General features: G+C 41.3%; 1 protein-coding gene across 7 annotated transcripts in view; it reads left to right on the top strand.

The window, feature by feature from the left end:
* The window catches only part of RUNX2 (RUNX family transcription factor 2), a 322924-nt gene that overhangs the window by 197156 nt on the left and 111476 nt on the right, over nucleotides 1-14292 (top strand). For 2 of the 7 annotated variants that reach the window (XM_088795677.1, XM_074333026.2), the window contains one exon: nucleotides 9796-14126. The exons of 4 other annotated variants lie outside the window; for them this stretch is intronic. In XM_088795677.1, coding sequence (XP_088651803.1) covers nucleotides 9796-10274 — 479 coding nt within the window. In that variant the 3' untranslated portion in view covers nucleotides 10275-14126. Of the gene's footprint in view, nucleotides 1-8146; nucleotides 8213-9795; nucleotides 14127-14292 lie in introns of those variants that run through there. One more of the 7 variants, XM_074333025.2, reaches the window with a different exon arrangement.

Below are 14292 nucleotides of genomic sequence, written 5' to 3'. Positions count from 1 at the left end.
ACCAGCGTGCTAAGCCTTTGGAGGGGAATTATGTTTGAAAACCTGTGTCCCAAGCTTATCAGGTTTTGAGTGACAGTGCCTTCGGGGTAGCTGCTGCCTGGAGCCGACCCTCCTTTCCCTGGGCTTCTCTGGATCAGCGCTTGGCTCAGTTACGGGGATAGTCTGAGATTGGGTTGGTACCAGATTTAGGGGAGTACTTCTATTCCTACTTTAAGAAGCGGAGAATTGAAGCTCCATCTGAAAATACAGTGTGTGCATTCAGAGGGCGGTGGAATGTGGTCTCTATGGTGATTATTTGCTCCTTTTTCCCATTGCAACAGGCGTGTTTTTTATAGAAGAGTTTGGTTGGGCCTGGAGCTGGGTGGGTGGAGTTAATCGGAAGTCTTAGAATTCTGATTCTCAACTCATGTCATTTCTAGCTTGGACTCAGTCTTTTTCACTTTCCTTCTTCTCTGGCTGTGCTACTTCCAATAGTACCAGTCAGAAGGAAGGCTTTTCTCGAGATGGAGATGTTTGCTATTTGCTGTGTACTTTTGCTAGTTTTCACTTACAGGACTCTTATCCAATGAGAGAGCCTGAGGACCATACAATGTGATGTGCTTAATAAGATCACTCAGAACATCGGTGGTAAAGACAATATGAGAATTCCAGGGCTGAGTCAAGCATGGCAGATGAGTGACAGCCTTCCCCCGTTCCACATCCCATCCCCTCCCCATCCCCAGGGCTGTCATTGAAAATTGATCAGAACCCTTTTCATCCTTGCTCTCCAGGTAGGCGTGGCCAATCTGATAGAATTCGGGTGAAAAATGACACTGAATCCAGCGTCATGGAGGAGACTGGCAGCTGAGCCCTGCAGGTCGGGGGCCAGGTCCCAGGCCTCCATGTACTGGTCTGGAACCTTGAGGAAATCACTTTCACTTCTTTGAGCCTCAGTTTGTCCTCCATAATGTTGGGTCAGTGACATTGTCTACCTCACAGGGCTGTGGTGAGGATGTGATGCCATAATGTTAGTGCTTCAATAGAGTAAGGGTCCTTTGCAGATGGGAGCCCTTGCATCTCAGTCGTTTGGTTACCCACTCCTACCTCTTAGTAAGACTTCTAACACCACGGGATACTGTGACTATTAAATCACAAGAGTCCTATGGTTGGAGCAGAGCAAAGACCGGTCTGTTAAGCAATAGCCAGTGCTGGTTCCCAGCCCATCATCAAGCAGCCTCGAGTCAGAGCATTCCTAAACAATGGCTTTAGGCTTGCTACCAAGCTTGCAAGAAACGCTCCTCAGATTTTTCCACTGAAGTACCCCAAAGGGCAGAGGCAACTCCAGGGCTCCTTCACTGCTCCTGCTCTCCCAATCTGCTGACATAACCCCCAAACAACCCCACCTCCTGCCAAGTGAGCGTTTTTCAAACCTTAACATTTTATCTTAAAATTCATGTGAATCTTACCCATTATAGACCAGTTTTTGTTTTAATATAAAAAGCTGTTTTAAACTTACTAATATCGGTTAAATGTCCCTCTTTCAAAACTCTCCCCCATTTGTCCTCTTCCTGTATTTCATGCCCTCCTATCACCTAGGCTTTGGTGTCTCATATATAACATCTCAACCAGTTCATAAATTTCTGCTTTTAGTATAGTCTGAGTTACCACTAGCACAAGCCACAGGAAAATATCAGGCTGTCCCCTCTGCATTCGAGCTTTTTTGAAAGATTTACTTAGGAACAATTTATCATTTAGTTGCAATTTTTAAAAAATAATCTTAATTGGCCACATATGGTATCAAATAAGAGCTGGTCTTCTAGCCCCGGCATCACTCCGGATCGCCGCCACCACCCCCACCCCACCCCCGTGCACATGCGCACTACATTCTGCCAGGATGTCAGAAAATTAATCCACTCTAGGCAGATACCATCACAGGATAGCCTCCCCCAGATTTAAGATATGATTGCCGATACTGAAGCTGTTATTTTTAGGAGGGATAGACGGTTGCTTTTAAACTCTTTCCTTCTTTTTCCTAGTTCTTCCTCTCTTAATTGTGGCTCCATGTTTTGGTAGCCATAAGTCATTAGTGGTTTTTAATTTCTCTGAAACTGAAATAAGGTCTGAAAGGGTGGATTTGTCCCTTTTTTCCTCCTTTTTTCCTCTTTTTTTTTTTTTTTTCCTCTGGCTAATCGGAGGAACGCAACCACATCTGAAGCCACTTGGCTCATTATGAATTTCATGGAAACTGATTCTCTGAAAGTGTTTCCATATGTGTGTTCCCAATATATCCCATCCTCTCTAAATGGGAGCACAGACGTGTGCATGGGCTGGAAATGGCTTCAGGATGTGACAGAGCAGTCATATGACCGCCACGGCACCGTGGGTGGCCCCTTCTGAAAGACACGGTGTCCTGGGTGATGGCCTCCTTCCTGCAGCGGATCCGGTTTCAAAGACTATCCACCCTTCCTAGCCTTTAAAAAGTCCTTAATCAAGGCCTAGCAAGAAGACCTCTCTCATTTTTCCTCCGCTTCTCCCCCCCTCCCCAACCCTTTGGTTCCTTCCTTCTCTCTTACTCTCCCTCCCTATGTGCACACACATTCACTCGCATATCTTCTCCCGCCTGCCTCCTCTCCCTTCACAAAGAAGAAATATGTTATTCCAACAATATCCTCAAAATTTGGGTAGGTTTAAGGAATGGTTGAAGTTTCTGAAAATTGCCAGGTTGTTGGGTTCCCCCCTGCCCCCCTTTCCTTCAGCATCGCATACTTTCTTAGCCTTAGGATCAGCTGGTCTTTCAGAATTTGTGAGCATGCAGTGGAAAAGTACAATTCATTACAACACAGAAAATAAATATTTATACTGGATAGTTGAGGGACTTTTCCTCTCTTTTGCAGAACTATAGAGTTTGCTAGTCTGACCTTTCATTATCTTAAAAAGTTAATTTCACATTCTTATTTTCCTGGTTTCTTCTCCGTCAGATTGATCCATTACACTTCTCCCATAGAGGGTATATTTTTCCAATTATTATCTAATGAAATTAAAAGTAAAACTAATTTCGTGATAGAAACCCGGTTATTTTAGTATAAGGAGACAAGTTTAGGGAAATTAAGAAAATTGATATAAAATACCTTAAAACCTCAATATAGAAAATGCAAAGTAGTATGCTGCATATAGTCTAAAATTGATTTTGGACAGTGTTGACATAGCATTTCTGTTTCTGTCATGTTGCCTACTTTGAGACTATACTAGTAAGCTTTTTGTTTAGCACATTTTTTGGAAGCACTCATCTTTTCTCAGCACCATGCTGTGTACTATGGGGTCAAAATGAAGGATACAAGGTTGTTCCTCTTAATTTGCTTTCCTTTTAGTTGGAAAATGAAAATACATATCTAAAACCAATGCTAATTCCTTAAAATGCATGAAGAGGTAAAGTTTACATCATAAATGCTGCAGAAAAGATAAAGATGTGTGTATACCTGGGAAGTCCTTGTGTAGTGGTGATCTTTAAAGACAGTGCTTGCTTACCTTGGTCTGGCAGGGAGCTGAGAAGGGCCCACGAGTCTAGGGAGAGCGTGAACAAAGCTCCAGTGAGTGTCCTGAGTACGCGTCCTGCCACGAAGAGGAGGGTTAGTACCGAGTAGTGGGACGTGACCTTGGTAACGTAGAACACAGGACTCTGAATATGCCAGTAGTCTCCTCATTTTTCCCTCCTTTATTGCAGAGTTACTCAGTCATGCCTTGTGAAAGGTGGCTGACCTGTGCTGGCAGGGAGTGACACCCTCTGGTTTTAAGGCTGTGCCACTCGTGTGGCCTGAAAAGGTAGTGTGTAAGTGGTAGTTTTCCCCCTTCCATGTGTGTTTTCATCTGTGAGGTCATCTGTGATTCTTGATGACCCTGATATCCTAGCTCTCTATAGAATCTAGAAATTCAGACAGGATCGGAGCTTTACTCTCCATTACCTTTACTATCCACTGCAAATACATGACCCGACCTTAGTGGCAGCCGTAATTACCCTGGGATCCTCAGGAAAGCGAATGTGCTAACAGACCTTCCTGTAGGCCATGCGTTTCTGGCCTGGCCCTCTTCCTCCTTCATTTCTTTTTCCCATGGCTCCCCACAGACACTGGCTCTAAGGATACTAGGCACAACAGCGGTGGCAAAACAGAGGCGTATGTTCACTAATGGCAACTGCCATTTGCAGGACTCTGCCCAAAACATGAGGTCAAGTGCTATATGATGCTTGGGAAGAGCCTTGAGCACTCTTAAAGAGAGTTTTATAAAGTCCTATAGGTATGGAATGGTATTTGAAGTACGTTTTAGGTTTGGTGCCCATTGCCCGCATTGCTTAATGCTTATTGTATCTATTTTTTCTCAATGTGTCAAAAATATACCAGCTATTATACTGAGTTCCTGATCCCTAGACTCATTTACTTATTCATTTATTTATCCTTCCATTCGTACACCTACATTTAAAAACAAAATTTAAGCTCTTATAATGTAGAAGGTGCTGAGGGATGGGAGAGGAAAATAAATCATGACCTCTACCATCCAAAGCTTACTTTACAGTTGGAGAGAACAGGCAAAGAAACAGCTAATAATTCAGTAATGACTAAGAGCCCAAAAGAGTGATATGGAAAAATAAATGCTATTGGAACAGGCGTGAAATAACGCAATTATATAATAGAGCAGTTGGGGAGGGGCAGCCAACATGTTGTAGAAGGGGAAGAAGTTTCTCACATGAAAGCGGCTTTGCAGCGATGTCGTGCATTTTATGTTCCCACAGAAAGAAGGCCATGAGGGGGTTAATAAAGTACCTAGGTTTTATTTGAGATTTGTCGAAGCCATAACTCCTGCCATTTAAAAGGCCCCGACAAAGCTTTGAAGTTCACACCTCATTGCCGAGAAGTATGATGGCTTTTCATTATGTATGTTTAGACCCTGGCATTAAAAAAGTAGGACAGAGGACTGTGAATATGCCAGTTGTATGTCCCACCTGGATCCAAGGCCCCTTTTTCCTTTTCTCTGTCCCGACCTGCCTCCTCAGCTGGGATGTGTAACTTCCCCTGCTTACGGGGGGACGATACACAGGTACAGTAAAGGAGAAAATGTGTGTTAAAATGCCAGGTAGGTAAAGGCCTGGAAATGTTAAGTATTATTGTTAGTGAGCACTGATGAGGAGATAGACAAGGGTTAGACAGGTCTCTGCCCTCAACAGTTTACTCAGTCTTTAGTCAGGAGTTAAGCATGACCCAAGCTAGCTCGCCAGCATTAGAAGGCAGTGTGTGAAAGATGCTGAGTCGGGGATCGCAGGCCACGAGAATTAAAGATCAGAAGTTCTCTTTTATTCTCCCTTATCTTGGTTTCACTTCTTTCCACCACACTTTCTTGCTCTGAAGACCCAAGAAACCTGGTTGGGTAAAGAGAGGCTATTTCCTTTTCCCTCAAAGCCCTTGGGAGGAGGGGCAAGGTTTTTTTTTCTTTTCTTTGTTTTTTTTTTCCCGCTTTTAACATTGCTTTTATTTTTATTTGTGCTCCATGGGCATTTTACTCATATATTCTTCCCCATGTATATTAGGTTGTGAAAAGCTTTTGCTGCTGCTGCTGCTGTTTTAATGAGCAAGGTGTTTGCATCTGTGTTTATAACAGCGACGATCATTTGCAAGCTAACAGTGGCGAGGGGTGCAGATAGCAGTTCTGGAATGAAATACATCTGTAGGAAACCAGCAGGTCCTAAGGGAGTCAAACTCTTGACCTTGGTCTCATTCACATTATGGCACAAGCAAATGAACTAATTGCTCACTGTTTAGTAGGTTATATCAACAACAAGTCCTCAAAGAGTTGTTAACAGTATCCCAAAGACAGTAATTCACAGGGGGAGAACACCAGGCACCAGAAGAGCCTCTTTAGATCATTTTAGGCAGGTTTATTTAGACAAATAGACTTTTAAGGCAGAAAATTTACATGTCTGTATTGTGTCAACTAAATTTCTTTAGGGTCACTAAGATTGCAAAGAGGTCAGAAGTCAAAGAGGTCTGTCTAGTTTGTGGCTTTTGTAGAGTAAATGGCTCCCCTTCTCTGGACCTCAGCTTCTCTATTGGTCAATGGGTTAGACTAGGATTATCTGAACAGTAAACCCGCAGAGGAAGGTAAATGAGTGCCTTAGGGGATCTGGAGGCATAGTCTAAAGCCTCACAATGCAAAATTTTGTTGAAGTCATTTTTCGTTTGTCTAAAAATTCACCCAAGTGTTGCATCCACTCCACACCATATTCATGTTTGCTGTGTACCCCTGTACCTCTGACTCCAAGTTGAGTAAAACCAGCCCTTTGGGAAGATGCACCATGTTTATCTTGGGTTTCAAGTAACTCCTGGCAGGTCTGGCTTTACTTCATCAGGAGGTTGTACCCAGGAGTTTTAAACTGTCTCTGGGGAGCTCTGAGGCTACAAGCACATCACTGGGGCAGTTACTGAGCTTGGCTTAACATTTATAAAGTTAGATGTGGTAATAGGACTTTTAGAACTCTCCAGGCTTTCATCTCGACCATTTTAATAAGTAGATATGACACTTTCTTTACTTTAGTTGATATTATGTGTAGGTTTTTTGTTTGTTTGTTTTTAGTTTGTAGTTGTAATGTGTCTAGGGACACAGGAATGAAAAATTTAGGACACAGTGTCAACATAACACAAGAAGGCAGTCTAAAAAAAAACACCTGAGTTCATGTACAAAATGGAGATTAGAAGTATAGATACAACCCTATTCAATGAAAGAAAATTTAATTATATCATTTGCTTCTGCAACAATTATTATAAACAAATTGAAGATGAGGAAGGGGTTTGTTTGTGTTCTTTCCTTCTCCCTATCATAGATTATTATGTAGGGGATCTCATGAGATGCTATAGCAAGTTGTTAGTATTCTTCATACAGAACACATTGCAGTATGTTTCAGAAACATTTCTTGGTAACACAAAATGACTAAGCAAATTCCATAAAATTCTATTTTCTGTAAGTTATAAAAAAAAATTGCTGTATAATCCCTTTAAAGTCTGCGTTAGCTGTCTTTGCCCAGAAGGAGTTACCCCGCAAAACATTACCGTCTCAAATGACTAGAAATGATTGGTCAAAATTCTGTAAACCTAGCGGAAATTTGTTGCATTGTTTTCTGTAAGCCACAAGCAGCACTCATTAATTGAAAAATGAATGTCAATTTGTATTAGCTGGCATCTATAAACCAAAAAGACACAGTGATCCTGGCATGTGATGAATTTTTTAAAAATCAGCAAAATGTATCAGGTAAAATAGAGAAGCTGAGGGGGGCTGGAGGGATAAATTCAAAACCATATTGGAGTTTACTGGCAGAGCCCCACATAAAGGGATTTAATGAGGCTTCTGCATCAAAATAAGGGAACCCACATGGAATTTTAATTATGACTACAGGATGCTTGAAGTGCAAATACCCACAAGAAGCATGTTTTACACTGACAAGCCTGTGTGATGTCTATGCTTCTGTGGGGTGGCGTGGGGGGTGGCAAACATTGATGTTTTAAGTGTGACTTCTTCCTTTTGAAATTGCTCACATTATTCTGGTTTCTTTCACACGATCTGAGCACTGAACCTAATGTGTACAGAAGTGGCCTGCCTATAACTATTAGCTCTGCCAATTCAAGTTCACCTAGATGCTCTGCAAGGAAATGGCTGGCCGAGGAACAGCTGTGGCGTTCGTAGCACGCCTGTAGCGTGAGAGGCAATGCACAACCATGGGGCGGGAGAGAAGTTAAATCTCATCCTGCTCCCATCTGCGATTCTGTCATAATCGCTACTGCTGCAGTTTTAAACTGGAGCTTGTCAGAATTTCGTCTTTGGGAGGGGTTAGGTAGAGGCCAGTTGAGGATGGAAGAATTTACAAAAAGCAGAAAGCAACTGCCCAGACTGTTAGTTTTGGTTTGTCATCTTGAAAGTGTTTGCTTCTGGTATTATTACAAAAGCTGCTCACTAGCTTTTTACCCTCTGCTTATGGGCCTGTGGATTCCGGGAAAGTACTAATGAGGGGTGGGAACTTCTCTGCCTCCCCCTCCCCTAAGGCTGTTGCTTCTCCTTCTGTCTTGGAATTCATGGTGATAGAACATTAGAGCTGGAAGGGAACTTAGAGCTCATCCCCCTCATTTTACAGATGATGACACTGCCACCTCTGACTTCTGCCTCTGGCCTTCCACTCTCAGTAAGAAGAGCCAGGCAGGTGAGACTTTTAACAATTGCTGGGCTCGGCTGGGTGGGACTGTCTGATTGCTGCTGTCCGATTTGTGAGAAAAACTTTTGTTAACTATATGTTGCTTTTAAATAGTCACGTTTTATTACAAATGCACGCCTGGCACTTAACCCCGAGCATTTTATGAAGATCACAAGCAGTGTGCATTTTCACGAAAGTTAACAACTCTCAATCAGCACCTTTAAAGAAAGGTATTAGGATTATTCCATGAATAAATTTTGTTGTTCCCCAAGAAGGAGTGCTAACTGAAAATGGGGCTGAGGAAGCACCTACTCACCGAGGCCTTCAAGAATTACTAAGTGCTTTCCCGTATAGACAAAAGCTATAGGAAAAGCAAACATATGAGATCCAAAGAATTGGCAGATTTTTACATACGATCAAGATATTAAGAACACTGGTATTTTAGAAGGGCTTGTTGCCATTCTGTCAATTTTAGAAAGTCATAACCCAATCTTTGAACACAAATTTCCACATGAAGTGGTTTGTAACTGTGGTTTCGTAAACTAAACACCAGAAATAATCTAGTAAGGAAGCATACTCAGCTTTAGAAGCTAAAGGACTTTACAATGTAGGGTAAAACCGTCTTTGCCTCCAGGTTATGGATTCAAATGGGCCTGAAGCTAATTCCGTAGGATGTGGTACAGGGGCCCGGTAAATGGATGGTGAGGTACCCTCCTTGTATCTACCCTATGCAGCTGGCCTTTCATAAAAGCTGTTGTCAGTACCTGCCCTAAATCAGGCCCTGTGTCTCCTATCGAGGCTTGAAATGCAGTCATTTCCGGGTACTAAGCCTCCTCCCCATCCCCCTTTTAAAGCCTACTTATTTAGTTTATGACCCTCGGGAGAATTTCTAAGGGCTACACTCTCCCTATATGCCCCCAGAAAAGTAATATAGTTCCAGAATACATGGAAATCTGGTTTGGTTTTAATCTGGTTTGATTTTTTTTTTTTTTTTTTTTTGAAATCTGTTTCTAAGATGAAGAATGAAACAAGATTTTAAATTAAGAGTTGAAAAGAAGTGATAGGAACGTATTAGTGTATCTTTTTGACGTTCCTTCATTGATGAAGGAGGGCTCTGTCAAGAGTACCAACAACAAAACTGATCATCTTGGAATTTTCTATATTTGGGTTGAGAAAAGGAAGCTTGTCCGACTTAGTAAAAATGTCAAATATCTGAGGTGCAACAAGAAACAGAAAGAGAAAAAAAAAAAATGAGGATTCAGTCAAAGTCTGGTGAGTGAATCTATCTATGATCAGAGTGTTGGGTTGGTTTACACATATGACCTAGCACACATTTGGGTTTTTAAAGCCCTTTGGGATTCGCTGGGGGTGAAGGACTTAAGGATAAATGCCGCTTTAGACTGTAAAGTGAAAAAAACAAAAACTAAAAATAAAAAGACTGTGTAGTGACCGGTGCCTTTGAAGATCTGTTTGTAGCTTGCTATTCCTTTTTGGGAAGCTAAAGTTTTCTTTTTTTTCTTGTAAAAAATTCTATCATTATTTTAATTGATATTTACAGATTTTTTCCCCCCATCTTCTGTTGTAATTTTTAGGTGCTTCAGAACTGGGCCCTTTTTCAGACCCCAGGCAGTTCCCAAGCATTTCATCCCTCACTGAGAGCCGCTTCTCCAACCCACGAATGCACTATCCAGCCACCTTTACTTACACCCCGCCAGTCACCTCAGGCATGTCCCTCGGTATGTCCGCCACCACTCACTACCACACCTACCTGCCACCACCCTACCCCGGCTCTTCCCAAAGCCAGAGCGGACCCTTCCAGACCAGCAGCACTCCATATCTCTACTATGGCACTTCGTCAGGATCCTATCAGTTCCCCATGGTGCCGGGGGGAGACCGGTCTCCTTCCAGAATGCTTCCGCCATGCACCACCACCTCGAATGGCAGCACGCTATTAAATCCAAATTTGCCTAACCAGAATGATGGTGTTGACGCTGATGGAAGCCACAGCAGTTCCCCAACTGTTTTGAATTCTAGTGGCAGAATGGATGAATCTGTTTGGCGACCATATTGAAATTCCTCAGCAGTGGCCCAGCGGTATGTGGGAGCCACGTCCCCAGTGTATCAATATATACATATATAGAGAGAGTGCATATATATGTATATCGATTAGCTATCTACAAAGTGCCTCCTTTTTTAGAAGATTTTTCATTCACTCAGTTACGATCTTGCAACCGTAACGGGGGTAGATACCGAGAAGCAAAAGGCCCAAGAGAGACGATCATAATCAGGTTTCAGATTGTTTTTCTATTTTTCTTTAAATAGAAAAAAAAAATACTTTTACAAACAGGAAAAAGGTATTTTTGTTGCTGTTGTCGTTTGGTTTGTTATAAATAACTTGTTCATATGCCAATTCAGAGAGGTGGACTCCAGGTTCAGGAGGAAGAGCAAAGCCGCTTCCTCTGTGCTTTGAAACCACACATCCTCACGGTTGCAGCTGTGTATGGACCCGTGCACTCTGCAGACCAGCTTACAAAGCCAGTCGAGGTGCACGTAAAGGGAAAAGAGGTAGAATGGATGCTTCCATTACAGTAGAACTGTTCCAAACTTTGCTTTCCGACTTGCTGCAAGTACTCATTTGAACTGTTTGGTTCAGTTTTTTTTTTTTTTTTTTTTTCCTACTTTGATAAAGTGACTTCAAAAATACTGATCAGGATAGGTTATTTTATTTTACTTTTTTATACTCCCCACCCCTTTCCCCATTTAACCAAAAAAGAAATACCATCCCGAAACCTCCCCCCTTCTCCTTTTATGCAAAACTGAAAATGGCAATATCTTATTATAGCCATAATGATATAGATAGTGTTTGTGTTTGGCTGTGTGTTATTTGTTTTCTTTTTTTTAAATTATGAATATGTGTAAAATCTGAGGTAACTTGCTAAGTGAATGGTCATATAACTTTAAAGATATATTTATAATTATTTAATGACATTTGGACCCTTGAAACATTTCTTAGTGTATTGATGTGTTGACTTCGGTCTCTAAAAGTGCTCTTTATTAAATAACAAATTCTTCCGTGGGCTAGAGCCATACCTGAAATATTGCTAAGCAATTTCAGTTCATCCAGGCACAATGTGATTTTTAAGAATACTTCCATCTCCAAATATTTTAGATGTAGCTCGTTTTTGTGATGTATGAAGGAAATGTTATGTTGAGTTCTTCCAGATCTTTGATTGCCTCTAACACAGCTTTGCCTTTTAAAGCAATAATTAGGGATAAAAAAACCAAACGAAACGAAACAAAACAAAAAAAACAACAACAACAACTCTTTATCACTTATGTTGCCCTCTGTCAGCATGAAATGCTGGAGTGATGTGGTTTCCTCATTTCTTTCAAATAACAATGACTGTTGTCATAGTAAAAAGAAAAGCACAAGGGACTCATTGAACTGCAGGAAAATGTTCTGTGGTTTTCATCGCTAAAGCAGAACTCTAAATCGCCAGGCTTCCAAATCAACTTGAAGCCACACGTGGCTGAAGGAGCCATCGTGCCACACATAGTACAGAGAAGCAAAATTGCACCAGAGATCCTTAACCAACCTGCCTGACCTAACAGTAGGTCAGGGGAACCCAAATCTGCCTTCCTCAAGGTCCCCCCCGCCGGCAGCTTTCCACAGAATTTGCATTTAAAGGAGCAGAATTGAGTCACTATCTACTGGGAGCAGGGTCACCTGAAGTAGCAGGCAAGTTCCAGCAGATAGCTGAAGTGAGAGAGCACAGCCCGTGGGGTCCCACATACAACCTTAGACGTTCACATCTCCCACCGTGGAGGGCAAGGGCGAAGGTAAGGCCATGTGGAGTTTGGTGTCTACTACTGTGTATGAACTTGAGCTGACGCCCTTCTGTAGGATGCACTTTGACTACTCCTGGCGGCCCACATGGCAGATTCTCAAGTGTGACTCCCTAATCCAAGCCAGGACCATTTAATGACACCACCAGGCAGATCCCTGCCCTCCTCCCTCACAGGTCAGGCCCCCCCTACCCTACTTCTTAGCAGAACTTTATGTAGAAATTTGCCTCCCAGCCCCCAGAGGCTTCTTGCTCTCTCCAGCCATTCTCAAGCTCACCTTTCTAGGCCACCAAACAACGCAGGACAGCTTGCAGGGCAGTTGGACCTGTGCTTCTTTTGCCCGAGAGTCCCCCTTGGAATTAATTCATCCTGACTTCTAATCAAAATTGAGGGGAAACCAAACCAAAACAAAACACTTTGCCTTCTAAAGGTTGTATACCAAGTATGCTTAGATAAATAAGCCACTTTTCTATGACTTAAGTAAGATGGAAGTAGTAATTGCTACTATTTATTGTTTGTGTGTGGTAGCTTGAAGCACGCCACTGTCCATTTATTTGTAAGTGTAAAATGTGTGTGTTTGTTTCAGCAGCACTTAAAAAAGCCAGTGTCTGGTTACACATTTCAATTTTAATTAATTGACATAAAAATGTTACCGCCAGTGCCAGCTGTACCCTATTTAATTAAAAAAGGTACTATATTTGTACGTTATTTTCTAATGTTAAAAGGGCTTTTTTAAGTTTACAGTACACATACTAAGTGACTTTAGGGATGCTTTTGTGTTGAAATGTTATTATAGTGGCTGCAGGCAGCAACCCAGAAACACTTAAAAAATTTTTTTCTTGGGAAAAATTCAAGCACGTGTTCCTTCCACCCTCATTCTAACCACTCCAATGGGGTAATTCACATTTTGGGATCAAATTCTGCCCTTTTTTGGCCTAGGGGTTAAAATTTTCTTTTATCTTTTTTTTTTTTTAACTGCACCCTTACTTTGCACTGGGTCATGTGTATGATTTGTGATTTCAAGACCAAAGCAAAGCCTTACTACTACTACTATGGAACCACGTATTAGCCAACGCTCTTATTTCCTTCAGGTTAAAAGAGCATGGCTCTTATGTAGCATAAACCTTGCTGGAGTTTACAGCGTGACCAACTTGGCCACTTTTTTTTTTTTTTTTTTTTTATCTGTTTCAGTTGTCTCACAAATTTTAACCTATGTCAGAGTTCCAGAACAGGTACCACAGCTTTGGTTTTTTAATTAGTGGCATGACATCCAGCCTGAAACCGAGAGACTCAACAGATTAGCTGCTGTTTGTTCTTTAGACTGTCTTACCCCACCAAGACCTTTTAAAAATGAGCAGAGAAATCCACACCCTTAGGGACAACCGTTGCAAATTCAGAGGGGAGGAGATGTGTGTGCTGGCCTCCATTCCCAGGAATGGGACTGACTCAGACTCTAGGTTAATACATGGAAACACAAAGCATTGTTAGCAAAAACAATAATTATATCTATGATATCCGAAAGAACAATAATAAATAAAATAAATAAAAGATGAGTCTTCCAAACCTTGAATTTGTGTTCTTAAAAAGATAATGCATTTAAAAAATATTTTCTATGTGAGAATTTTTTAGATGTTTGTTTACTTCATGTTTACAAATAACTGTTTGCTTTTTACTGCAGTACTTTGAAATATATCAGCCAAAAACCATAACTTACAGTAATTTCTTAGGTATTCTGAATAAAATTCCATTTTTTTTTTTTTTTTTTGGATATGCTTTACCATTCTTAGATTTCTGTGGAACAAAAAATATTTGTAGCATTTTGTGTAAATACAAGCTTTTCATTTTTATTTTTTCCAATCGCTATTGCCCAAGATTTGCTTTCCATGCACATATTGTACAAATTCTGCTTTGTGCCACAGATCATGATTGTGGATGAGTTTACTCTGAACTTCAAAGGGACTATTTGTATTGTATGTTGCAACTGTAAATTGAATTATTTGGCATTTTTCTCATGATTGTAATATTAATTTGAAGTTTGAATTTAATTTTCAATAAAATGGCTTTTTTGGTTTTGTTATGTGTGTACATTGGGTCTTTTCTCATCCGTGGTTTCTTCTCCAGTCTGACACCTACTTCTGCCTACACTTGGGCACTTAATAGTCATAGGAGTTACTTACCAGGGCTGAGTGAGAGCAGAGATCCTATACTCCTGGTGAGAGGAAAAAAATCTTGGTAAGCGTTGG

The sequence above is a fragment of the Rhinolophus sinicus genome, chromosome 2 (assembly GCF_057876585.1).
Source record: "Rhinolophus sinicus isolate RSI-liver-muscle chromosome 2, RSI-T2T, whole genome shotgun sequence".
NCBI classification, from domain to species: domain Eukaryota; kingdom Metazoa; phylum Chordata; class Mammalia; order Chiroptera; family Rhinolophidae; genus Rhinolophus; species Rhinolophus sinicus.
This window is presented reverse-complemented; position numbering and strand designations above follow the sequence as displayed.